The sequence below is a fragment of the Mauremys reevesii genome, linkage group 18, assembly GCF_016161935.1.
Source record: "Mauremys reevesii isolate NIE-2019 linkage group 18, ASM1616193v1, whole genome shotgun sequence".
NCBI lineage: Eukaryota > Metazoa > Chordata > Testudines > Geoemydidae > Mauremys > Mauremys reevesii.
Genome location: NC_052640.1, coordinates 22,189,280 through 22,216,131, shown reverse-complemented (window position 1 = coordinate 22,216,131; position 26,852 = coordinate 22,189,280). Strand labels below are relative to the sequence as shown.

The 26,852-nt window shown below is 50.8% G+C and overlaps 1 protein-coding gene, 3 non-coding genes and 2 pseudogenes across 9 annotated transcripts in view; 4 read left to right on the top strand and 2 right to left on the bottom strand.

Annotated features, from left to right (window-relative positions):
• The first annotated feature begins 5,499 nt into the window (after positions 1 to 5,499).
• Positions 5,500 to 5,690, top strand: LOC120386538. The gene has a single exon (XR_005589774.1). It is a non-coding gene; the product is annotated as a U2 spliceosomal RNA (small nuclear RNA).
• Positions 5,691 to 8,518: 2,828 nt separating this feature from the next.
• LOC120386514 lies at positions 8,519 to 8,692 on the bottom strand (annotated as a pseudogene).
• A 314-nt stretch (positions 8,693 to 9,006) lies between these two features.
• LOC120386011 overlaps positions 9,007 to 26,852 on the bottom strand; it is a 35,365-nt gene continuing 17,519 nt past the window's right edge. For 2 of the 6 annotated variants that reach the window (XM_039504731.1, XM_039504735.1), the window contains 5 exons: positions 26,396 to 26,505; positions 25,548 to 25,619; positions 20,476 to 20,602; positions 19,661 to 19,732; positions 9,007 to 9,573 (listed from right to left, as the gene is read on the bottom strand). In XM_039504731.1, the coding sequence (XP_039360665.1) occupies positions 9,179 to 9,573; positions 19,661 to 19,732; positions 20,476 to 20,602; positions 25,548 to 25,619; positions 26,396 to 26,505 (776 nt within the window). In that variant the 3' untranslated portion in view covers positions 9,007 to 9,178. Of the gene's footprint in view, positions 9,574 to 19,452; positions 19,733 to 20,475; positions 20,603 to 25,547; positions 25,620 to 26,369; positions 26,506 to 26,852 lie in introns of those variants that run through there. The other 4 variants (XM_039504732.1, XM_039504736.1, XM_039504733.1 and 1 more) reach the window with 3 other exon arrangements.
• Positions 11,151 to 11,336, top strand: LOC120386511. Its single transcript, XR_005589754.1, has one exon. It is a non-coding gene; the product is annotated as a U2 spliceosomal RNA (small nuclear RNA).
• On the top strand, positions 22,513 to 22,703 carry LOC120386537. The gene has a single exon (XR_005589773.1). It is a non-coding gene; the product is annotated as a U2 spliceosomal RNA (small nuclear RNA).
• On the top strand, positions 25,212 to 25,300 carry LOC120386518 (annotated as a pseudogene).

The window sequence follows — 26,852 nt, the reverse complement described above, 5'->3', positions numbered from 1 at the left end:
GGCCGAATAGCCAAAAGGCCGAGAAGCACACTTGTGATCCTAGCCAAAAGGCCGAGAAGCACAGAGCTTTACATAACATATACAGTCTGCAACGTCCCCAATGCAGGATATACGGTGGGTGAGTTCAAGGTACAGCCAGCAAAAAACAGATCAAAACTCCCCGCGCCCTGCAAAGCTCTGTGCCTCTCGGCTCTATGAGCCCAGATCAAGTACATCACTCAGATTTAAATTTTATTAGAGAATATTTAAAATAAACAATACAAAGTGTTTGAAGCATCAGTTATTGTGTCATTGGGGGTAACATACAGGTTGTGGGGGGATGTTAGCGTTTTGGTGTTGGGCAGCATATACATATACACAATACTACACTTGATCTTAGCCAAAAGGCCGAGAAGCGACAACTGCTGCAAAACGAGGCAGCCCCACCTCCGCCGCAGCTCCCTACGCCACCGCGAGGAGCTCCCGGGCAGAGACCAAATGCCGTCAATGAGACCTTGACAACCAGGAAACTCCTCAGCGACAATCGCTCCCCCAAAATGACTCCCAGATAATAACTCCAAGCAGGAACTCAACACACCATTCTGCTTTAAAAAAAAAAAAAATCCCAAAACCCGAGAATTCTTTCAGTCTGGTTACTTGGGTTCATCTCGCTGCTTTCCCTGGCTGCTGTTGCATTCTTCTAAATTACATAAACCCACCCACTTCCTGTGACGTACTCCGTCACTGTTAACTCTTGCAGCGATGTGTGCAAGCGCTATCCCGGGTGGCCAAACCGCATGCCGCTCTTTTACAGTTACACTGCGGCTCCTGGAGCTCCCCATTTCCCCTCCGCCGCCCCCCTTCTCCACCTATCAGCCTGGGGGGAAGCTCAGGGCTTCTGCCCTGCGGCAGAGTATCTATTGGGTTTCCGGGAAACAGGGCAGGCAAAGCCCGCCCCATGCTAACGGATCCCCCCCATCCTAAGGGGAGGTTCCACAGGGCCTCAGAAACCCACTAATTGCGGGGGACAACTAATAAAAGAACAGGGACAGGAGTGCGGTCAAAGGGTCATAAGAAGGGAGCCTGATGGGGACACTGAGCAGAGAACCCCGGACAGCGCCCACTGCTCCTCGAAGGCATCAAGGGAGCCAGCGGACGCCGCCCAGAGAAACTCCGCCCGGAGACGTGAACGGACTAAGGATCGGAAACAAGCCCCACAGTCGCAGAAGTCTCCATTGGCCAACCGCCTCTCCCTGGTCACGTAGATGGCCATTTCAGCCAGGGCGAGGAGGAGGTTGACCAGGAGGTCCCGCGACTTTGTGGGGCCACGGACAGGGAGTGCGTGGAGGAGGTGGTGAGGGGAAAAGTGCAGCCAGAAATGCAACAGGATGTTGGTGAGGAGCCGGTATAGGGGCTGCAGCCTGGCGCACTCTACGTAAATGTGCGCCAGGGTCTCCCTCATGCTGCAGAAGGGGCAGGTGCCTGGGACAGGGGTAAACCGCGCCAAGTACACGCCCGTGCTCACAGCCCCATGGAGGAGCCGCCAACTGATATCCCCTGCGGCAGGGGAGTGAGGTTAGCGGCTTCTGCTGGAGGAGACTGGTGCCTGCCACTTTTGATGCACAGAATGCTTAGGGCAGATTGCCTAGAACATGCTGCAGGAAAAGCTGACATCTCTCTTACTGTTCGCTTCTCTATCTTCTGTCTCACCCAGGACCAGTAATTAATCAATCTCGAGGAAGACACCGCAGACACACACTGACAAGCTAGATACGCGAAAGAGAGAGAATGGTAATAGTTTGACAGGCATTGAGAGAGTGAGAAGAGCTAGCCTGTATTCAAGCAAATATAATAACTATTCTAGGCTTTAATAGCCTATAAATCATATGCACATAGTTTGAAATCACTTGCTCACCAAGTTCTCAGAATATTTTGATTGATAGATCGATATAGATCTTCCTTCGCTTCTCTCAAAACCCTCTATTTATCCTTTCCTCAGCACTCTGTAATATTTACTGTGAAGTTTCCCGAAACTGATGGAGGGAAGCCAAAACAAACGTATCCTCCTCAAGATCTGCTCCACCCAAGTCCGTAAAACCATCACCTGCAAACTCAGTCATGTGAAGCATGGGTAGCGCATGAAGCGGAAAGCGGCGTGCGCGCTGAAATACACAATTGTACGTATGGACAGATCAAAAGAAGAACACACAAACGCTTCAGAAAATGAAGAAAAACAGGAGCGAAGGCACTATACGACTGAGCGTGCTGGACCATAAACAAAAGACGGCGCCCTTCCGGCTATCACCAGCCAAGGGGGACGCTATACAGGACCTCGCTCCTAGGACGAGTCCCATACGAGTATGAGCTTGGCAGGATTGTTTCATGACGTGAGGTGACCTCACATTTTCCCCTGATTTTTATAGCGACCGGCCAACAAAACGCTGCCTTAGGAGACTTACAGCAGACGTACTCATAGGAATAATAATAGCACTTGTCAAACTAGTATATATTTTTTTCTTTTTCCCTCTCAGCCCTGGCCTCGCACCTGTCAATGAACAATTAGTAAAGGGTAAGGGTATTTGTGTAGCCAGATGTGTATATTTGTCATATTTGAACAAAAATCTCTATATTTAGAGAATCTTTTTCCTCGTATCTCCTTTATCAATCAATCAATTTTGATTAACATTTGAAATGGAGTCAGTTTTTTCTTGTTTAGAGGCCTCTCGTATTGCAAGGCCCTAAGCTGTACCTTAGTTAGCCTATGCCTTAAACTAGCCCTGACCCCCACGCTCTACGGTAGCCCCAGTGAGCTTTTCTGTTCTCACATAAACTATCTCAAACATACAGTCAGGCTTGCCTAAGGTACTTCGTTTCTTGCAGTACCCGTCCAGTTCCTTGCTCTTTCTCCTCGAACCACTACACATGCACGCTATCCTGAGCCGATTCCGTTCCCGACACTGACGCTCAACTCAACTAAGAATTAAGAGGTAAGCTGTTCAGGGAAAACGTATTGAGGGTAGTTTTCTGGTGGTGGGGTGGGTGGCAGACGCATTGCAAAGAATGGAGTAGTCGGGACAAATAGCTAAATTAGAGCTGGATAAATTTAAGAGTGGGATTGTATTATGTGAGAACAAGGCTTCAAGCGACCAGAGGAACTAGCGAACAGGAGCGGCTAACACGAGTTTTGCGAGGGAGTTCTCCAGGTAAAGGAGGAACAACAACATGACCCCTGTGGGGGTGAGTGAGTGAGTGAGTTATGCTTACTGCTTTACTGAAGTATATAGTGTGCATAGGCGGCAAGTTCTAGGGGTCCGTGGTGCCCGGGCACCAGGAATATTCCTGGCCAGGGGTGAAAGCAACTCGGAAGACTTACCAGTGTGGGGGCTGGCTCTGGCTCCTGGAAGGGGCGGGGCTGGGCGGTCAGCATCCCCCAGCCAGCCCTTCCAGGCTGCCTGGCCCACGCCACCCAGGGCACCAGCGGCAACGTAAAGGGCCTGGTGCTCCGGCCGCAGTAGCAGCCCTGGGCCCTTTTAAACTGCCAGACCCAGGGCAGATGCTCCCTTTGCCCCACTCCCACCCCCATTGGCAGCCGGGTGCTGGGGCGGAGGGAGGGAGGCAAAAGGGGCAGGGGCATTAAAGGGTCCGTAGCGGCAGGGCCACCGACAGGGAAGGGGCTGTGATGTTAAAGCACTGCCGTGGCAGCGCTCTACTGTGGGTTGCGTATGGGCTGGTATTGGTTTCTTACCAGTACGCTGTACCAGCCCGTACTGCCTCACTTTCACCCTTGCCCAGGGCCCGACTCAGCACTCTTTCCAGCACTCTTTGAGGCTGGGTCTCTCCCTCGGCCTCGCCTTCCACCCGCAGGTGCTCCCCGCCCCCCATATATGCGATTTAAAACAGCCAGGGGCCCCCACCCACCACCAGCAGTGCAGCAGAGCTAAGCCGCTTCCTGCCTGGTTCCTGCCTGCTTGCTCCACGTAGCTGCCGGCCCCTCCCTATGGCCCCTGGGCAGGGTGGGTCCGTCCGCATGTGCTGCTCCCACCCCAAGTGCCCTTGTGGTCAATAGTGAGCTGCGGGGGCAGTGCCTGGGGGTAGCAGCATGCGGAGGCCCCTCTCCCAGCCCAGGAGCCCCAGGTAAGGGCTGCACTCCCTCCCCACCTCCTCCCAGAGCCTGCACCCCCTCCCACTTCCTGTGACCTACTCCCTCACTGTTAACTCTTGCAGCAAAACAGATAAAAGAAAATGTGTGCAAGCGCTATCCCGGGTGGCCAAACCCCATGCCGCTCTTTTACAGTTACACTGCAGCTCCTGGAGCTCCCCATTTCTGCCCCCCGCCGCCCCATTCTCCACCTACCAGCCTGCGGGGGAGCTCAGGGCTTCTGCCCTGCGGCAGGGGAGTGGGGCTAGGGGCTTCTGCTGGAGGAGACTGGTGCCTGCTGAGAGGGTGGGCACAATTTTAAGGTTTAGCTGCCCCCCACCCCAGCTAGAGGGGCACAGCCCCTCCCTTCAGCTCCCAGGTTTTAGCTCTGCAGGGAGAAACAGCAGCAAACAGCTGGGAGCTGCAGAGCGGGGCCTCTGCTTCAGTTCCTTGAGGAGAGGTAGCAGCAAACGCAGCGGTTCTCCCTGCAGCTCCCAGCTTTCCTGCTCCAGAAGCTGCCGTGCAGGGAGGGGGCCCAGAGCCTGCACCCCTCACCCCCTCCTGAACCCCCAGCCCAGAGCCTGCACTCCCACCCTCTCCTGAACCTCCACCCCCAGCCCAGAGGCAATAGCGCCCCCCGTCCCCCTGATTTTTTCCAGGGCTTGCTATTTGCTGGCCCTGCTTGGTCACATGGTGCCACTGGGCCCCTTCGCTGTGGCTCTCAACTTTCCTAGAGGCCGCACTATGTGGGGCGGCAGGTTTGTAGAAAATGTCAGCTTTTCCTGCAGCATTTTCTAGGCAATCTGCCCTAAGCATTCTGTGCATCAAAAGTGGCAGGCACCAGTCTCCTCCAGCAGAAGCCCCTAGCCCCACTCCCCTGCCGCAGGGCAGAAGCCCTGAGCTCCCCCCCAGGCTGGTAGGTGAAGAATGGGGCGGCGGGGGGGAAATGGGGCGCTCCAGGAGCCGCAGCGTAACTGTAAAAGAGCAGCATGCGGTTTGGCCACCCAGGATAGCGCTTGCACACATTTTCTTTCATCTGTTTCGCTGCAAGAGTTAACAGTGACTGAGTACGTCACAGGAAGTGGGTGGGTTTATGTAATTTAGAAGAATGCAACAGCAGCCAGGGAAAGCAGCGAGATGAACCCAAGTAACCAGACTGAAAGAATTCTCGGGTTTTGGAGGGTTTTTTTTTAGCAGAATGGTGTGTTGAGTTCCTGCTTGGAATTATTACCTAGGAGTCATTTAGGGGGAGCGATTGTCACTGAAGAGTTTCCTAGTTGTCAAAGTCTCATTGACGGCATTTGGTCCCTGTCCGGGAGCTCCTCACGGTGACGTAGAAAGCTGCGGCAGAGGTAGGGCTGCCTCGTTTTGCAGCAATCAGTATCGCTTCTCGGCCTTTTGGCTAAGATCAAGTGTAGTATCTGTTCTTATCAGTTTAATATCTGATACGTCCTCTATCTGAGGACTATATATTAAATGGATTTTTGGAACAGGGAGATGGAATAGGAGCTTGCTCCATCCACTCCACGCATCGACCTGGTATTGCAGTACCTCCAGGAACGGTGCACCTCCCCTCGGGGAGACTATTGTGGTGAAAAAATAGATTCTGTAAAAAGCCTGATTCCCCCAGGCATCAGTGGTGTCATGGCATTGTGGTGCAGCGCTTGTCTCTGACAGATTGCTCCCATTGAAGGCCACATTGCTGTGAGCGGATCTGTAACAGCACAGATGGCTTCACCCTGCTTACGCGGACAACCTGGTCCTGACTGCGGATGACTGTGGCATTTAATTTCAAAAGCAGGAAATATTCAAAAATGAGGGGGTTAGTTAAACAAACAAAAGTTAAAATGTACAGTGACTAAAGTGAAATCCCTGCAAGCTGCATGGGTGCTTTTTAAAGACACCAGAATAGAGGCCCAACTTCAATGTATACTCCAAATTAAAAAACACAGTAAAAGAACTAAAAAAGAGCCACCGTGGCTTAACCACCATGTAAAAGAAGCAGTGAGAGATAAAAAGACTTCCTTTAAAAAGTGGAAGTCAAATCCTAGTGAGGCAAATAGAAAGGAGCATAAACACTGCCAAATTAAGTGCAAGAGTGTAATAAGAAAAGCCAAACAGGAGTTTGAAGAAGGGCTAGCCAAAAACTCCAAAGGTAATAACAAAATGTTTTTTAAGTGCATCAGAAGCAGGAAGCCTGCTAAACAACCAGTGGGGCCCCTTGATGATCAAGGGAAACTTCTGGGATGGGAGGAGCCTATACAGGAGAGATGGGCTCCACCTAAACCGAAGTGGAACCAGACTGCTGGCACTAAACATTAAAAAGGTTGTAGAGCAGTTTTTAAACTAGGAGATGGGGGAAAGCCGACTGCTGCAGAGGAGCGTGTGGATCGGACACAGACTTCTCTTAGGGGAGAGTCTGATGATAGAGAATCTCCAGGTTATAGTCAGGAGCAGAGGAATGAGAAGTATAATGTAAGGGCCGGATCAGATGATAAACAGTCACATAAAAAAGAATCTGGCACATCAGAAAAAGGCAGGCTAATAAACAGGGACAAGTTTTTAAAGTGCTTGTACACAAATGCCAGAAGTCTAAATAATAAGATGGGTGAACTAGAGTGCCTTGTGATAAAGGAGGATATAGATACAATAGGCATCACAGAAACCTGGTAGACTGAGAGCAATCAATGGGACACAATCATTCCGGGGTACAAAATATATTGGAAGGACAGAACAGGCCGTGCAGGGGGAGGAGTGGCACTATATGTTAAAGAAAGTGTAGATTCAAATGAAGTAAAAATCTTAAGTGAATCCACAGGTTCCATAGAGTCTCTATGGATAGAAATTTCATGCTCTAGTAAAAATATAACAGTAGGGATCTATTATCGACCACCTGACCAAGACAGTAATAGTGATGATGAAATGCTAAGGGAAATTAGAGAGGCTATCAAAATTAAGAACCCAATAATAGTGGGGGATTTCAATTATCCCCATATTGACTGGGAACATTTCACTTCAGGACGAAATGCAGAGATAAAATGTCTCGATACTTTAAATGACTGCTTCATGGAGCAGCTGGTACGGGAACCCACAAGGGGAGAGGCGACTCTAGATTTAATCCTGAGTGGAGCGCAGGAGCTGGTCCAAGAGGTAACTATAGCAGGACTGCTTGGAAATAGTGACCATAATACAATAGCATTCAACATCCCTGTGGTGGGAAGAACATCTCAACTGCCCAACACTGTGGCCTGTTGCTGGACTTCTGCCTGTGTTCTCTTTTGACTCCCACAGCTCTTTCCTTTCTTGTTGTTTTGTTTTTATCAGGGGGGGTTTATTGCCTTAAGTTTAAAGAATGTTACTGAAGTTTAGAGGGGGGAGTGGGAGGATAATCTCCCACAAAACTCTCCTGTTCCCTAGCTCCTCTGGTCACTTAGGAGCCTTGTTCTCCCTTGAAGAGCCCCACCCCTTGGTTTGGGGTTGATAGGTGCTAAAGGGCTTGCCCAGTAAAGCCTCCTTCAGAAGCGCTCCACTTTCCTAGCAGGCCTCTAGGCTCACCACAGGGTCCCTCAAAGGAGCAGACCACACTATATACTTCAGTCAAGCTGACAGTTTCATCCAGAAAGCTACGGTGACACAATGTCTAAACTGGGATGCTAGTGAAGCCAGCTTTTACGTAATTGCAATGATTTTATTCAAAACAATTTAATTCTTAAAACAGCAAAAATAACAATGATAGACACATTCAGTAACTTGAACATGGAAGAAGTGTGCAGTATAAATGCTGACAATTACCTCCCCCAAAAGCTGGCAGAGTGCCCCATCTAGGAAAGTTGAGAGCCACAGGGAAGGGGCCCAGTGGCACCATGTGACCAAGCAGGGCAAGCAAATAGCAAACCCTGGAAAAAATCAGGGGGACGGGGGGACACATTGCCTCTGACTTCTGCCCAGCGGGGAGGAGGGTTTCCAGGGGGGTCTCCGTTGCTTACCCCAACCCTACCAGCGCCGGACTGGCTGGAGGCGACGGGGGAGCGGGCGGAGTCAGCACTGGTGTGGGGGAGCCCAGGGCTGGGGCTGCCGGGGGGACAGGTGGGGGAGGGCACTGGTGGGGGGGGGGGGTGAGAGCCCAGGCCCTGTCTGTTTGAGGGACTCTATGCTGAGCCTAGTGACCTGCTCCGCAACTTGAGCGCTTCTTAAGGAGACTTTGATCTCTTTAGTACCCATCAACTTTTAACCTGGTCGTGGGGCTATGCAGGGAGAGCGAGGCTTTAAAAAGCCCACTCCTAAGAAACCAGAGGCGCTAGATAAATCATTTAAGGCTCTGATTAAAAGAAACAATACAAAAAATCAACCTTGTTAGAGAAATTGGTTTCTCTATTTTTTGTAACCACAATGCTCTCCCAGGGGAGGTGCACTGTTCCTGGAGGTAGTGCAATACCAAGTCAATGCGTGGAGTGGCTGAAGCAAGCTCCTGTTCCAAAAATCCATTTAATATATAGTCCTCAGATAGAGGACGTATCAGATATTAAACTGATAACGCATTTAAAATTTTGATTAAAGCCAATGTTTAAAATCAAATTTACACAAGTTAAGAGGGAAGGTACTGTAAATCTAGGGCCAGGATGGCAGTAGGTCCTCCCTTACACGCTGTGGCTCTAGGGAAGTCGGAGCGTCAGTGGGGGTCAGAGTTAGAACCTGCAGGGTGTCGGTAGGGTTGACCATCGCAGTCGTGAGGGGTCCCTCGCATGTGGTTGGATGATACTTACATTTCCCTTGAGTCTGGAAGGGCAGGTCACAGCGGCTGCACCAGAAGGCAATTTGTTGTGGCCCTTCCGAATGTGTTTGCTGAGGGCCCCAGGGTTCCGGACTCCACAGAAGGGAAAGCAGAAAGAGCAGAGGAGGCAGCCTGTAGGGACTGGGTACTGGAGGTAGATGCAGTCGACTTCCCCTGCCTCACCCTCTGTGGGGCGGACCTCTGTTGTGCCTGCAGACTCGCCAGGCGGTTCCTCTTGGGCTGGCAGAGAAGCTTGAGGAGGTGAAGTTGCTCCCGGGGTGGGGCTGGACTCACTGGCTACGACATCTTTGCCTGGTAGGACAACATGCGGCATTGAGATCCTGGGCTGTGGAGTGCGTTCCCCTTGGAGCAGCCTTCCTCTGGACAGCAGGGTGATCAGTAGCTTCAGTGTCCTGGATCGAGGAGGTCGTTCCTTCAGGAGCATCCCTCTCTGGAGCAGCGGGGCAGCGACCAGCATCCTGGTCCTGGGTCATCGGGGGAGAGGGGGCTCCTCTGGTGGCAGCCTTCTCTGAGGTAGCAGGGCGAAGGGCAGTTTCTGGGTAGAGGTTCTCCGGGGGTGGTCCTCCTCCTGAAGAACTGGTGAGACGACGTTGCTCCTCGCTTTGTGGGGTTTTCCGGGGATACCTCCGGGTTTTCTGGTCTGTGTAACTAACTGCTTGCGTTGCTGTAGATAAATTAACATTTTCGTCTGATTTCTTAACTTTGAAACTATTTTATAATGCAAACAGGCCTATTGCAGGACGGGTTTTAGTTAGATGATTCTATTTTTACAACTTTGCCTTTGTGTATATGAAGATACAAAGCTTTCCTGTTTATATACCCAATGTCCTGTGAGAATAATGGGGCCTCTTACACTTGACACATCTGAGGACCTCAGAAGGTCGTAACCCGGCCCTGGCAGGGGTGGCCAAACTTACTGACCCTCCGAGCCGCATACAACAATCTTCAGACATTCGAGAGCCAGGACGCGCCTCTGGGGCTCAGGGCTTCAGTCCCATGGGAGGTGCCTGCCTGGGCTCGGGTCTTCAGCGGTGTGGGGAGGGGGTGAGACCCCCCTGGAAACCCTCCTCCCCGCTGGGCAGAAGCCAGAGGCAATGTGTCCCCCTGATTTTTTCCAGGGTTTGCTATTTGCTGTCCCTGCTTGGTCACAGGGTCCACTGGGCCCCTTATCTGTGGCTCTCAACTTTCCTAGATGGCCGCTAGGCTCAGCAACATGGTCTCTCAAACAGAGGCCACACTATGTGGGGCGGCAGGTTTGTCAGCTTTTCTTGCAGCATTTTCTAGGCAATCTGCCCTAAGCATTCTGTGCATCAAAAGTGGCAGGCACCAGTCTCCTCCAGCAGAAGCCCCTAGCCCCACTCCCCTGCCGCAGGGCAGAAGCCCTGAGCTCCCCCGCAGTCTGGTAGGTGGAGAATGGGGCGGCGGCGGCAGGGGGGGGGGGGGGAAATGGGGAGCTCCAGGAGCCGCAGCGTAACTGTAAAAGAGCGGCATGCGGTTTGGCCACCCGGGATAGCACTTGCACACATTTTCTTTCATCTGTTTCGCTGCAAGAGTTAACAGTGACGGAGTACGTCACAGGAAGTGGGTGGGTTTATGTAATTTAGAAGAATGCAACAGCAGCCAGGGAAAGCAGCGAGATGAACCCAAGTAACCAGACTGAAAGAATTCTCGGGTTTTTGGGGTTTTTTTTGAGCAGAATGGTGTGTGTTGAGTTCCTGCTTGGAATTATTACCTAGGAGTCATTTAGGGGGAGCAATTGTCGCTGAAGAGTTTCCTAGTTGTCAAAGTCTCATTGACGGCATTTGGTCCCTGTCCGGGAGCTCCTCACGGTGACGTAGAAAGCTGCGGCAGAGGCAGGGCTGCCTCGTTTTGCAGCAATTGGTATCGCTTCTCGGCCTTTTGGCTAAGATCAAGTGTAGTAACGAGACCCGTGGACCCCCCCCGTCGGACTCTATCCCCCCCCCCCGAACCCACCAACTGTACTCACACATGAGGTCGTCCAACCCCCATTACCCATTACTCTCTGCTCATGCCATGACATGACTATCTGTGTTGTGTATGATGTACCCTCACCGTTCACCTACTTACCTTACCTACCTTGTACCCACCCCTGACCCATGGGGACATACATGACTATATATGTATATATATGTATATATGTGCAACAAAACACACCAAAACATCAAATCCCCCCAAAACCCAAACTGAACCCCAAAACACACAATACAAACAACACTTAATATTTATTATAAAACATTCTCTTATAAATTTAAATCTGTTCTTATCAGTTTAATATCTGATACGTCCTCTATCTGAGGACTATATATTAAATGGATTTTTGGAACAGGGAGATGGAATAGGAGCTTGCTCCATCCACTCCACGCATCGACCTGGTATTGCAGTACCTCCAGGAACGGTGCACCTTCCCCTCGGGGAGACTATTGCTGTGAAAAAATAGATTCTGTAAAAAGCCTGACTCCCCCAGGCATCAGTGGTGTGATGGCATTGTGGTGCAGCGCTTGTCTCTGACAGATTGCTCCCATTGAAGGCCACATTGAAGGCCACATTGCTGTGAGCCGATCTGTAACAGCACAGATGGCTTCACCCTGCTTACGTGGGGATGACTGTGGCATTTAATTTCAAAAGCGGGAACTATGCAAAAATGAGGGGGTTAGTTAAACAAACAAAAGTTAAAATGTACAGTGACTAAAGTGAAATCCCTGCAAGCTGCATGGGTGCTTTTTAAAGACACCAGAATAGAGGCCCAACTTCAATGTATACTCCAAATTAAAAAACACAGTAAAAGAACTAAAAAAGAGCCACCGTGGCTTAACCACCATGTAAAAGAAGCAGTGAGAGATAAAAAGACTTCCTTTAAAAAGTGGAAGTCAAATCCTAGTGAGGCAAATAGAAAGGAGCATAAACACTGCCAAATTAAGTGCAAGAGTGTAATAAGAAAAGCCAAAGAGGAGTTTGAAGAAGGGCTAGCCAAAAACTCCAAAGGTAATAACAAAATGTTTTTTAAGTGCATCAGAAGCAGGAAGCCTTGATGATCGAGATACAAAAGGAGCGCTTAAAGACGATAAAGTCACTGCGGAGAAACTAAAGGGATTCTTTGCTTCAGTCTTCACGGCTGAGGATGTTAGGGACATTCCCAAACCTGAGCCGGCTTTTGTAGGTGACAAATCTGAGGAACTGTCACAGATTGAAGTGTCACTAGAGAAGGTTTTGGAATTAATTGATAAACTCAACATAAACAAGTCACCGGGACCAGATGGCATTCACCCAAGAGTTCTGAAAGAACTCAGATGTGAAGTTGTAGAACTATTAACTAAGATTTGTAACCTGTCCTTTAAATCGGCTTCTGTACCCAAAGACTGGAAGTTAGCTAATGTAATGCCAATATTTAAAAAGGGCTCTAGAAGCGATCCCAGCAATTACAGACCGGTAAGTCTAACATCGGTACTGGGCAACTTAGTTAAAACAATAGTTAAGAATAAAATTGTCAGACACGTAGAAAAACAAACTGTTGAGCAATAGTCAACATGGTTTCTATAAAGGGAAATCGTGTCTTATTAATCTATGAGAGTTCTTTGAAGGGGTCAACAAACGTGTGGACAAGGGGGATCCAGTGGACGTAGCGTACTTAGATTTCCAGAAAGCCTCTGACAAGGTCCCTCACCAAAGGCTCTTACGTAAATTAAGCTGTCTTGGGATAAAAGGGAAGGTCCTTTCATGGATTGAGAACTGGTTAAAAGACAGGGAAGAAAGGGTAGGAATTAATGGTAAATTCTCAGAGTGGAAAGGGGTAACTAGTGGTGTTCCCCAAGGGTCAGTCCTCGGACCAATCCTATTCAACTTATTCATAAATGATCTGGAGAAAGGGGTAAACAGTGAGGTGGCAAAATTTGCAGAGGATACTAAACTGCTCAAGATAGTTAAGACCAAAGCAGACTGGGAAGAACTTCAAAATGTGGATAAATGTAAAGTAAATGTAAAGTAATGCACATTGGAATAAATAACCCCAACTATACATACAATATGATGGGGGGCTAATTTAGCTACAACGAGTCAGGAAAAAGATCTTGGAGTCATCGTGGATAGTTCTCTGAAGATGTCCACGCAGTGTGCAGAGGAAGTCAAAAAAGCAAACAGGATGTTAGGAATCATTAAAAAGGGGATAGAGAATAAGACTGAGAAAATCTTATTGCCCTTATATAAATCAATGGTATGCCCACATCTCAAATACTGCGTACAGATGTGGTCTCCTCATTTCAAAAAAGATATACTGGCACTAGAAAAGGTTCAGAAAAGGGCAATTGAAATGATTAGGGGTTTGGAGAGAGTCCCATATGTGGAAAGATTAAAGAGGCTAGGACTCTTCAGCTTGGAAAAGAAGAGACTAAGGGGGGATATGATAGAGGTATATAAAATCATGAGTGATGTGGAGAAAGTAGATAAGGACAAGTTATTTACTTATTCCCATAATACAAGATCTAGGGGCCACCAAATGAAATTAATAGGCGCAGCGCACAGTCAACTTGTGGAACTCCTTGCCTGAGGAGGTTGTGAAGGCTGGGACTATAACAGCGTTTAAAAGGGAAAAGACGGTTACTCACCGTAGTAACTGTTGTTCTTCGAGATGTGTTGCTCCTATCCATTCCAGTTAGGTGTGCGTGCCACGCGTGCACGGCTCTTCGGAAGATTTTTACCCTAGCAACTCCGGCGAGCCAGCTGGGCGCCCCCTGGAGTGGCGCCGCTATAGCGCAGGATATATACCCCAGCCGGCCCGTCCGCTCCTCAGTTCCTTCTTGCCGGCTACTCCGACAGTGGGGAAGGAGGGCGGGTCTGGAATGGATAGGAGCAACACATCTCGAAGAACAACAGTTACTACGGTGAGTAACCGTCTTTTCGTCTTCAAGTGATTGCTCCTATGCATTCCAGTTAGGTGATTCCCAAGCCTTACACAGGCGGTGGGGTCGGAGTTAGATGTTGCAGAACGCAACCGCTAAGCCAGAGGCTGCAACAGCTCTGGACTCCGGGACCAATGAGGCAAAGGTGTGGACCGAGGACCAGGTAGGTGTACAACACATCCCCCGAAAGGGAATGCGAGCCAGGAAGGCAGCTAAGAAGCGTGAGCCCTGGCGGAATGTGCAGCAATGTGGCTCTATGGAACATGGGCCAAAACAGAAGAGGTGCAGATGCACAACGTCATTGAAGATGAAATGCTCTAGGAGGAGTCAGGTATGCCCTTCGACCGGTATGCCGGTACGATGAAGGTGTTGGGGGTGTTACGAGAGGGCTCTGTCCACTAGATATAGATTGCGGACGCCCTACAGATGTCGAAGGAGGGCAACCGTTGCTCTCCTTGCAAAGAGAGTGGCTTCGGAAAGAAGATCGGAAGGAAGATATCCTGGTAGATATAAAAGGCCGACACCTCCTTAGGGAGGCAGGTCGGACGTGGTAATAACTGCCCTTGTCCTTGAGGAACACAGTATACCTTGGGCCTATTGTGAGAGTCTGAAGCTCGGAGACTCGTGTGGCCGCAGGAAAGGCTACAGGAAAACTGTCTTGCAGGACAGGTATACCAATGAGCATGTTGACACTGGCTCGAATAGGGCAGTCATAAAGCTGGTTAGAACCAGATTGAAAAGCCAGGTTTATGGCGGGGCCCCACTGGAGGGGGGGTGCATAAACGCTCCAAGCCCTGAGGAACCAGATGGAATGGAGCGGGATCTCAGCGGGAGAAACCTTGCGCGTTTCGGAGCAGCATGAGAAACGCTTCCACTCGGCCAGATACTTCAACCGAATGGATGATTTTATACCACCCCGGAGAATCCCGGAGAACCGAGGTCGAACAACGTAGCTCGGACCGGTTTAGCCACGCAGGAGTCCTGCTGTGAGGTGCAGGGATTACAAGAGCGGGTGGTGAAGGTTGCTGTGATTCCATGTCATGGGGTCTGTGCCAAGAGGGTTGCTACCGACAGGTGTAGCAACATAGTGTGCCAGTGCTGCCCAGGTTACACTGGAGCGATCCGGATTAGGGGCGCTCTGTCCCTGCGGAGTTTGAGCAGGACCTTGTGAACCACCGGGGACAGTGGAAAGCGTACGGTAGATGGCTGATCCACGGCCTCAGGAAAATCCTCCAAGACCGAGCCTGGGGAGAGGCCTTGGAACGAGGAGAATTTCTCTCTCTCTTTCCGTTCTCGCAAGAGCGAGGAGGGCTATGCGGGGAAAGACCCACTTCTGGAAAAACGGAATAGAGAAAGTCCGGAGGAAACCACCACATGTGAGACAGGAAGGATCTGCTGAAGCGATCCGCCCACTGAATCGCCTGATACACAAGGCAGACTGCTCTCAGCTCTCGGACATCAATGTGTAAGGCCATGCGCTGACCGAAGGCCGTGAGTGCGAAACTACGCCAGGTGCGCACCCAGCCGAGAGATGGGCTGTCTGTCATGAGGGACCCCGAGGGGTGAATGAAACAGCAACCCCGGATACACCGGGGAGGACGCCGGCTCCCGGTGGAGGGAGCCTAGGCTGCTCGGGGGGAATGAGCCGACCACGAGTATGGCATCTCTGCCCGGGTGGCACACCCAGGTGAGCCACGACTGAAGTGAACAGAGGCGAAGCCTGGCATGTTTGGTTGCAAACGTGTAGACAGCCACGTGACTCAGGAAACGTAGGCAAGTGCGAGTCCAAGTTGGCGGGAAGGTCCATAGACCTTATACAACTGTTACCCTCGCCTGAAACCAAGGCTGAGGTAAGCAGGCTCTGGCGAGTCTGGAGTCCAGGACAGCCCCAATGAATTCCCTTCCCTGAATGGGAATCCGAGTGGATTTTACTATTGATCATCAGGCCTAGACACAGGAATAGGTTCGTGTCGATGCCCACATGACTGGTACTTTGGGCCCGGTGGTTCTTCGAATGAGCCACTCGTCTAGATACAGAGAACGTGTATGCGACGGTGGCGAAGAAAGGCGGCGACTACAGCCATGCACTTTGAACACCCCTGGGCTGTATAGAGGCCAACCGGGAGGGCCGTATACTGGGAATAACGATGGTAGGCCCCAAACCGAGGGTACCTTCTGTGTGGAAGAGAAATGGCGACGTATCGAGGGCGGCGTACCCAGTCTCCGGGATCCCAGGATGGGATGACAGTCGCCCTGGGTACCATGCGGAACTCTGCATCGCGACTTGTTGAGTTCCCACAGGTCTAGGGTAGGTCTGAGACCTCCCTTCGCCTAGGGGATTAGGTTTCGCCCTTAGGTACCTCCTGTATAGCTCCAATGAAGAGGAGCGTCCGCACCTCTTGCCAGAGGAATCGCTCGTGAGAGGGGTCCCCAGGAGGGGCAAGGATGGGTAGGCTTTTGCCCCATTGGTGGTTAGAAGGACCCTAATTCCGGCTATTCCGGCTCCTTTGGGGTGCGGATTGATGGCCACGACCGTGTAAGCCACACCTGCTGGCCAAGTCCTGACCTTGTCAAGGCGCAGGGAAAGAGCGGAGGTTGGGGACGGAAACGTCGGCGCTGAATCACTGGCGTGTGCATGCCGAGAGAGAGAGCGCAAAGTGACCCTGCTGCCCTTTAGGTTCTGCAGCCTAGGGCCAGTGTTTTCAGAGAACAGGCCTGTGCCATTGAAGGGCAAGACCTGTATAGCGTGCCGCAGCTGCGAGGGAAGGCTCGACAACTGGAGCCATGAAACGTGCCACGTGGCAACACCCGAGGCCAGAGTCATGGCAGCGGAGTCAGCTGCGTCCATCGAGGCCTGGAGGGAAGCTCTCTCCAGCTCCGTCCTTTGCTGCAGGAGGGCATTGACGGGAGTTCCGAAGAACCGACTCTGTAAATTTGCCCACTGCCACCCACAGTAGCGGATAAGCAGGGCTTGCTGGTTCGCTACACGAAGTTGCAGGGCCCCCTCCGGGTACATCTTATGGCCCAGTAAGACCACACGCCCAGCCTCTTTGGATTTAGGGGCTGGTCGCATTTCGATTAGAGGAGGGCCGGAGGGGTATGTTCCTGCCCCCGCCTCATCTGGGGAGGAGGAAGAAGAGAGGCCAGGGACAAGCAGGTCCTGTGTGGGCTCGAGCTCCTGGACGAACGCTGATCCGGTGGGATCTGGGAGCCCGGTGCCGAACCGGGGGTTGCTCTGTACCGGTCGGACGGGGACGACTAACTGTCACCTCTGGCACCCGGAGCTCCGAGGGAACGGAGCGAGATGGGGTCCCCGTTACGCCTCTGCCGTGGGAGTACACTCAAGGCGTCCAGAATGACCACTGATAGGTCTCCTGGAAGACTCTGGAGGGCACATCGGAAAACAGAGTGCTACGCATATTAAGTGTCCGCACGGGACAACACTGATGCGTGGCTGGATGGCCCTGGAGGAGCTGAAAAGCTCTTGGTAGAGTCTCCGTCTGTAACTGACGTCGCTCGATGCGGCACCGGGGATCGGTACCGGTAGACAGACCGGTACCGAGAACGGGACCTGCCACCAAAGCTATGCCGGGCGGTTGACCGAGGGTGCGAGGCTCGATGATCAGGAGTGGCTACGAGCGTCCTGGTGCCTGGGGCTTGATCGGTACTGAGTGTCCCGGACCGGGGATCAGAATGCTGACCGGTGCCGCGAGCACTACTGGTACCAACATGGAGAATGGTGCCAAGACCTAGATTGGTGACGGGACCGAGAACATCTGCGGGACCGCGACCCTGAACGGTGCCTCTCTGAGGTGCCGAGGTAGGGTGGTCTGATCAAGGCAGGCTTGCCCATCGACTATGTAACCCCCACCGGCGGTGCCGGGGGTTGAGGCAGCGTAGATGCTGTCGTTGCAATCAGCCCCCTCGCCGTGGACACTGTCTCCGGCGTGGAGGGAATAGTGAGCTCGACCCTAACTGGCACCACGGATGCAGCTTCATAGCGAGCTCGACCACGGCCCGTACCGGGGAGCGTTCCAGCAGCGGACTCGATGGCTTTTGCCTGGCCAGAGTTAATGGTGCAGGCACTGCCGGTGCCGCGGCCGACATCGGTGCCGGGCGATCCGATGGAGCAGAGCGCTCGGCTGCGGAGCAGGCGGCTCGGACGCAGCTTTAGGGCGAGCTCGACCACAGTCCGTACCGGAGAGCTTTCCGGCACCGGACTCGGCGGCTCTTGCCTGGCCGGAGTTAACGGTGCGGACATTGACGGTGCCACAGCAGACATCGGTGCCGGGCGATCCCACTGAACATAGCGCTCGGCTGCGGAGCAAGCGGCTCGGACGCAGCATGCTAGCGAGCTCGACCACGGTCCGTACCGGGGAGCTTACCAGCACCGGACTCGACGGCTCTTGCCTGGCCGGAGCTAACGGTGCGGATACTGTCGGTGCCGCGGCCGACAGCGGTGCCGGGCGATCCGACGGAGCATAGCGCTCGGCTGCGGAGCAGGCGGCTCGGACGCAGCTTCCGGGCGAGCTTGACCACGGTGCGAACCGGGGAGCTTTCCAGCACCGGACTCGACGGCTCTTGCCTGGCCGGAGTAACTCTTCATCCTCCAGGACAGGGGTCCATGCCGAGGGTACGTCGGTAGTGACGGTAGTGCCAGGAGGCCTTGGCGGTACCGGCAATCCGGTGCCGAGGAAATGCGCCGTGAAGACTAACTAACGCTCGGCGCCGAGAGCGGAGGAGCAAGAGCTGCCTCCCTCAGGAGCTGTTTAAAACGAAAGCCCCGCTCCCCTTTGTTCACTGATTAAGGGCCTCACAAATGCGGCACTTATCTGTGAGGTAAGATCCCTCGAGGCACTTAGGAGAAGATCCCTTGTCGGCAGCGGCTTGTGGCCGGCCGAGCATTAGAAAACGCTGTGGACCAGGCATCGGACCCGGCACCGGGTGAGGGGAAGGGGATAAACCCCGACCCCTGCAAAATAAATACACTATACTATGCTACAAACAAACAGAGTTAACTACAACTATAAACAGAACGAGAGAAAACTACGAGTAGCTAGGGAAGTGGAGGTCAGCTAAGCTGTGCTCCACTGTTCCAACGGCCGTCACGGGCGGAAAGAAGGAACTGAGGAGCGGACGGGCCGGCTGGGGTATATATCCTGCGCTATAGCTGCGCCACTCCAGGGGGCGCCCAGCCGGCCCGCCGGAGTTGCTAGGGTAAAAATCTTCCGAAGAGCCGTGCACGCGCGGCGCGCACACCTAACTGGAATGCATATGAGCAATCACTCGAAGAAGAACTGGATAAATTCATGGAGGTTAAGTCCATAAATGACTATTCGCCAGGATGGGTAAGGAATGGTGTGTCCCTAGTCTCTGTTTGTCAGAGGATGGAGATGGATGGCAGGAGAGAGATCACTTGATCACTGCCTGTTAGGTTCACTCCCTCTGGGGCACCTTGCATTGGCCATTGTCGGTAGACAGGATACTGGGCTAGATGGACCTTTCTTTTTTGGAACAGGGAGATGGAATAGGAGCTTGCTCCATCCACTCCAGGCATCGACCTGGTATTCTAGTACCTCCAGGAACAGTGCCCCTCCCCTCGGGGAGACTATAGTGGTGAAAAAATAGAATCTGTTGAATTTGTTACACTAATACTGACTTGGACTCTACATATATTCTTTGGGTTGCATACCCGAGATCACTTATTCACCGACGCTTTAACAAGTCCCGCACCCCAATCTGGGTCTAGGCCAGTTATGTACTCTATGTATCTTGTGAACCTTGTAACCGATACTTGTAATCTCTCGTAACTCAAGCCTGACCCCAGATATCTAGCACCTTCCTTCTTAACTTGTGTAAACTTGATTCCAATGTCCCTCTGCCATGTACGTTGGCCAAACCGGACAGTCTCTACACAAAAGAAGAAAAGAACACAAATCAGATAAAGAAATGTAACAGTAGCAGAGCACTTCAATCTTCCTAGACACTCAAACAGACTTAAAAGTGGCCATTTTTCAACCAAAAAACCTTCACAAACAGACTTCAACGAGAAACTGCAGAACTGGAATTAATTTGAAAACTTGACACCATCACATTAGGCCTGAATAAAGACTGTAAATTCTAAATCATTATTCTTAACGTCTCGTTTTTAGGATGTGGCTTGGGATAGGCTACTTAATGGGGGTGTTGCTTGCAGAGTGAAGATTAAGCTCATTCACAGGAGCTCCGTGATGAGCGTACATTATCTAGTGTTTGTGACAGGCTTTACCACTGTGAAGTGCTCCTCATTACTCTGCTATTAAACTCGGTTTCTGTGGGGATGATTTACCCCTGTCAGGCACTCAGCGAGAGAGTTGCTTCTCCCCCCCCTTGCAGTTACTTATTTTGCCACCAAGTTTTGAAATCAGAACCAGCAGGTGGTGCCATAGCTCCACAGCCAACCCTAGAGAGAGGAAACTGAAGGCCTGCTCTGCAGACAGAGCAGAGCTGGCTGTTGGGACCCACAGGACGGGCAGTCGACGGGCTCGTCTGACTGGCATCATAGCTATAAGCATAGGACCTATTCCAGCGTAACTCCCCCACGGAGACTCTATTCTAAATAAAAGCAACTTGGTTCCCCAAAGTTACTACTCCGCTTTGATGAAAAGCGTCACCCTTCCATCTCGGGTTTCCCATGTACCGCCCATGGATGGCATCCTCCAGGGTCCTCTCCAGCATAGTTCTTGCTCCCGGAGTGATGATGGCGCACTCGGTGTTCTTGACCCGTGGCAACAGGCAGGGCTGGCTCCCCAAGGCGGCAAAAAAACAAACAAACAAAAAAAAAAGCTGATCAGTGGCAGCTGAACTGGTTCCCTTCAGTCTTCAGCAGCAATTCGGCTGCGGGTCCTTCCCTCCCTCTCCTCAGGCAGAGGAGGCAGCCTGTAGGGACTGGGTACGGGAGGTAGATGCAGTCGACTTCTCCTGCCTCACCCTCTGTGGGGCGGACCTCTGTTGTGCCTGCAGACTCGCCAGGCGGTTCCTCTTGGGCTGGCAGAGAAGCTTGAGGAGGTGAAGTTGCTCCCGGGGTGGGGCTGGACTCACTGGCTACGACATCTTTGCCTGGTAGGACAACATGCGGCATTGAGATCCTGGGCTGTGGAGTGCGTTCCCCTTGGAGCAGCCTTCCTCTGGACAGCAGGGTGATCAGTAGCTTCAGTGTCCTGGATCGAGGAGGTCGTTCCTTCAGGAGCATCCCTCTCTGGAGCAGCGGGGCAGCGACCAGCATCCTGGTCCTGGGTCATCGGGGGAGAGGGGGCTCCTCTGGTGGCAGCCTTCTCTGAGGTAGCAGGGCGAAGGGCAGTTTCTGGGTCCTGGGTAGAGGTTCTCCGGGGGTGGTCCTCCTCCTGAAGAACTGGTGAGACGACGTTGCTCCTCGCTTCGTGGGGTTTTCTGGGGATACCTCCGGGTTTTCTGGTCTGTGTAACTAACTGATTGCGTTGCTGTAGATAAATTAGCATTTTCGTCTGATTTCTTAACTTTGAAACTATTTTATAATGCAAACAGGCCTATTGCAGGACGGGTTTTAGTTAGATTATTCTATTTTTACAACTTCGCCTTTGTGTATATGAAGATACAAAGCTTTCCTGTTTATATACTCAATGTCCTGTGAGAATAATGGGGCCTCTTACACTTGACACATCTGAGGACCTCAGAAGGTCGTAACCCGGCCCTGGCAGGGGTGGCCAAACTTACTGACCCTCCGAGCCGCATGCACCAATCTTCAGACATTCGATAGCCAGGACGCGCCTCTGGGGCTCAGGGCTTCAGTCCCATGGGAGGTGCCCGCCTGGGCTCGGGTCTTCAGCAGTGTGGGGAGGGGGTGAGACCCCCCTGGAAACCCTCCTCCCCGCTGGGCAGAAGCCAGAGGCAATGTGTCCCCCTGATTTTTTTCCAGGGTTTGCTATTTGCTGGCCTTGCTTGGTCACAGGGTCCACTGGGCCCCTTATCTGTGGCTCTCAACTTTCCTAGATGGCCGCTAGGCTCAGCACATGGTCTCTCAAACAGAGGCCGCACTATGTGGGGTGGCAGGTTTGTAGAAAATGTCAGCTTTTCTTGAAGCATGTTCTAGGCAATCTGCCCTAAGCATTCTGTGCATCAAAAGTGGCAGGCACCAGTCTCCTCCAGCAGAAGCCCCTAGCCCCACTCCCCTGCCGCAGGGCAGAAGCCCTGAGCTCCCCACCCCAGGCTGGTAGGTGGAGAATGGGGCGGGGGGGAAATGGGGAGCTCCAGGAGCCGCAGTGTAACTGTAAAAGAGCGGCATGCGGTTTGGCCACCCGGGATAGCACTTGCACACATTTTCTTTCATCTGTTTCGCTGCAAGAGTTAACAGTGACGGAGTACGTCACAGGAAGTGGGTGGGTTTATGTAACGTAGAAGAATGCAACAGCAGCCAGGGAAAGCAGCGAGATGAACCCAAGTAACCAGACTGAAAGAATTCTCGGGTTTTTGGGGGTTTTTTTTTAGCAGAATGGCGTGTTGAGTTCCTGCTTGGAATTATTACCTAGGAGTCATTTAGGGGGAGCGATTGTCGCTGAAGAGTTTCCTAGTTGTCAAAGTCTCATTGATGGCATTTGGTCCCTGTCCGGGAGCTCCTCACGGTGACGTAGAAAGCTGCAGCAGAGGTAGGGCTGCCTCGTTTTGCAGCAATCGTTATCGCTTCTCGGCCTTTTGGCTAAGATCAAGTGTAGTATCTGTTCTTATCAGTTTAATATCTGATACGTCCTCTATCTGAGGACTATATATTAAATGGATTTTTGGAACAGGGAGATGGAATAGGAGCTTGCTCCATCCACTCCACGCATCGACCTGGTATTGCAGTACCTCCAGGAACGGTGCACCTCCCCTTGGGGAGACTATTGTGGTGAAAAAATAGATTCTGTAAAAAGCCTGATTCCCCCAGGCATCAGTGGTGTGATGGCATTGTGGTGCAGCGCTTGTCTCTGACAGATTGCTCCCATTGAAGGCCACATTGCTGTGAGCGGATCTGTAACAGCACAGATGGCTTCACCCTGCTTACGCGGACAACCTGGTCCTGCGGATGACTGTGGCATTTAATTTCAAAAGCGGGAACTATGCAAAAATGAGGGGGTTAGTTAAACAAACAAAAGTTAAAAGGTACAGTGACTAAAGTGAAATCCCTGCAAGCTGCATGGGTGCTTTTTAAAGACACCAGAATAGAGGCCCAACTTCAATGTATACTCCAAATTAAAAAACACAGTAAAAGAACTAAAAAAGAGCCACCGTGACTTAACCACCATGTAAAAAGAAGCAGTGAGAGATAAAAAGACTTCCTTTAAAAAGTGGAAGTCAAATCCTAGTGAGGCAAATAGAAAGGAGCACAAACACTGCCAACTTAAGTGCAAGAGTGTAATAAGAAAAGCCAAAGAGGAGTTTGAAGAAGGGCTAGCCAAAAACTCCAAAGGTAATAACAAAATGTTTTTTAAGTGCATCAGAAGCAGGAAGCCTGCTAAACAACCAGTGGGGCCCCTTGACGATGAAAATACAAAAGGAGCGCTTAAAGATGGTAAAGTCATTGCAGAGAAACTAAATGGATTCTTTGCGTCAGTCTTCACGGCTGAGGATGTTAGGGAGATTCCCAAACCTGAGCTGGCTTTTGTAGGTGACAAATCTGAGGAACTGTCACAGATTGAAGTATCACTAGAGGAGGTTTTGGAATTAATTGATAAACTCTACATTAACAAGTCACCGGGACCAGATGGCATTCACCCAAGAGTTCTGAAAGAACTCAAATGTGAAGTTGCGGAACTATTAACTAAGGTTTGTAACCTGTCCTTTAAATCTGCATCGGTACCCAATAACTGGAAGTTAGCTAATGTAACGCCAATATTTAAAAAGGGCTCTAGGGGTGATCCCGGCAATTACAGACCGGTAAGTCTAACGTCGGTACCGGGCAAATTAGTTGAAACAATAGTAAAGAATAAAATTGTCAGACACATAGAAAAACAAACTCTTGAGCAATAGTCAACATGCTTTCTGTAAAGGGAAATCGTGTCTTACTAATCTATTAGAGTTCTTTGAAGGGGTCAACAAACACGTGGACAAGGGGGATCCAGTGGACGTAGTGTACTTAGATTTCCAGAAATCCTCTGACAAGGCCCCTCACCAAAGGCTCTTACGTAAATTAAGCTGTCATGGGATAAAAGGGAAGGTCCTTTCATGGACTGAGAACTGGTTAAAAGACAGGGAAGAAAGGGTAGGAATTAATGGTAAATTCTCAGAGTGGAGAGGGGTAACTAGTGGTGTTCCCCAAGGGTCAGTCCTAGGACCAATGCTATTCAACTTATTCATAAATGATCTGGAGAAAGGGGTAAACAGTGAGGTGGCAAAATTTGCAGAGAATACTAAACTGCTCAAGATAGTTAAGACCAAAGCAGACTGTGAAGAACGTCAAAAAGATCTCACAAAACTAAGTGATTGGGCAACAAAATGGCAAATGAAATTTAATGTGGATAAATGTAAAGTAATGCACATTGGAATAAATAACCCCAACTATACATACAAGATGATGGGGGGCTAATTTAGCTACAACGAGTCAGGAAAAAGATCTTGGCGCCATCGTGGATAGTTCTCTGAAGATGTCCACACAGTGTGCAGAGGAAGTCAAAAAAGCAAACAGGATGTTAGGAATCATTAAAAAGGGGATAGAGAATAAGACTGAGAATATCTTATTGCCCTTATATAAATCAATGGTATGCCCACATCTCAAATACTGCGTACAGATGTGGTCTCCTCATCTCAAAAAAGATATACTGGCACTAGAAAAGGTTCAGAAAAGGGCAACTGAAATGATTAGGGGTTTGGAGAGAGTCCCATATGAGGAAAGATTAAAGAGGCTAGGACTCTTCAGCTTGGAAAAGAAGAGACTAAGGGGGGATATGATAGAGGTATATAAAATCATGAGTGATGTGGAGAAAGTAGATAAGGACAAGTTATTAACTTATTCCCATAATACAAGATCTAGGGGCCACCAAATGAAATTAATAGGCAGCAGGTTTAAAACAAATACAAGGAAGTTCTTCTTCACCCAGCGCACAGTCAACTTGTGAAACTCCTTACCTGAGGAGGTTGTGAAGGCTGGGACTATAACAGCGTTTAAAAGGGAACTGGATAAATTCATGGAGGTTAAGTCCATAAATGACTATTCGCCAGGATGGGTAAGGAATGGTGTGTCCCTAGTCTCTGTTTGTCAGAGGATGGAGATGGATGGCAGGAGAGAGATCACTTGATCACTGCCTGTTAGGTTCACTCCCTCTGGGGCACCTTGCATTGGCCATTGTCGGTAAACAGGATACTGGGCTAGATGGACCTTTGGTCTGACCCGGTACGGCCGTTCTTTTTTGGAACAGGGAGATGGAATAGGAGCTTGCTCCATCCACTCCACGCATCGACCTGGTATTGTAGTACCTCCAGGAACGGTGCCCCTCTCCTCAGGGAGACTATAGTGGTGAAAAAATAGAATCTGTTGAATTTGTTACACTAATACTGACTTGGACTCTACATATATTCTTTGGGTTGCATACCCGAGATCACTTATTCACCGACGCTTTAACAAGTCCCGCACCCCAATCTGGGTCTAGGCCGGTTATGTACTCTATGTATCTTGTGAACCTTGTAACCGATACTTGTAATCTCTCGTAACTCAAGCCTGACCCCAGATATCTAGTACCTTCCTTCTTAACTTGTGTAAACTTGATTCCAATGTCCCTCTGCCATGTACGTTGGCCAAACCGGACAGTCTCTACACAAAAGAAGAAATGAACACAAATCAGATAAAGAAATGTAACATTCAAAAAACAGTGGCAGAGCACTTCAATCTTCCTAGACACTCAAACAGACTTAAAAGTGGCCATTTTTCAACCAAAAAACCTTCACAAACAGACTTCAACGAGAAACTGCAGAACTGGAATTAATTTGAAAACTTGACACCATCACATTAGGCCTGAATAAAGACTGTAAATTCTAAATCATTATACTTAATGTCTCGTTTTTAGGATGTGGCTTGGGATAGGCCACTTAATGGGGGTGTTGCTTGCAGAGTGAAGATTAAGCTCATTCACAGGAGCTCCGTGATGAGCGTACATTATCTAGTGTTTGTGACAGGCTTTACCACTGTGAAGTGCTCCTCATTACTCTGCTATTAAACTCGGTTTCTGTGGGGATGATTTACCCCTCAGGCACTCAGTGAGAGAGTTGCTTCTCCCCCCGCTTGCAGTTACTTATTTTGCCACCAAGTTTTGAAATCAGAACCAGCAGGTGGTGCCATAGCTCCACAGCCAACCCTAGAGAGGAAACTGAAGGCCTGCTCTGCAGACGGAGCAGAGCTGGCTGTTGGGACCCACAGGACGGGCAGTCGACGGGCTCGTCTGACTGGCATCATAGCTATAAGCATAGGACCTATTCCAGCGTAACTCCCCCACGGAGACTCTATTCTAAATAAAAGCAACTTGGTTCCCCAAAGTTACTACTCCGCTTTGATGAAAAGCGTCACCCTTCCATCTCGGGTTTCCCATGTACCGCCCATGGATGGCATCCTCCAGGGTCCTCTCCAGCATAGTTCTTGCTCCCGGAGTGATGATGGCGCACTCGGTGTTCTTGACCCGTGGCAATAGGCAGGGCTGGCTCCCCTAGGCGGCAAAAAACAAAACAAAAAAACAAAGCTGATCGGTGGCAGCTGAACTGGTTCCCTTCAGTCTTCAGCAGCAATTCGGCTGCGGGTCCTTCCCTCCCTCTCCTCTTCGGTGGCAGCTCAAAGAGGAGGAGAGGGACTGAGGGACCCGCCGCTGAACCCGGACGTGCCGCCCCTTTCTACTGGCTGCCCCTTAGCTGGTGCCTGGAGGCGGCCCTGGCAGCAGGACTCCCAGCTGCTGACGTTCCAGAGTCATTGAAGGATTCTGTCCCCCATCCCCCTCAACTCCCTCAGAGCTACACCATCCAACAACTTACTGCATGGCTTGCCATGTTGTAGCAGGCT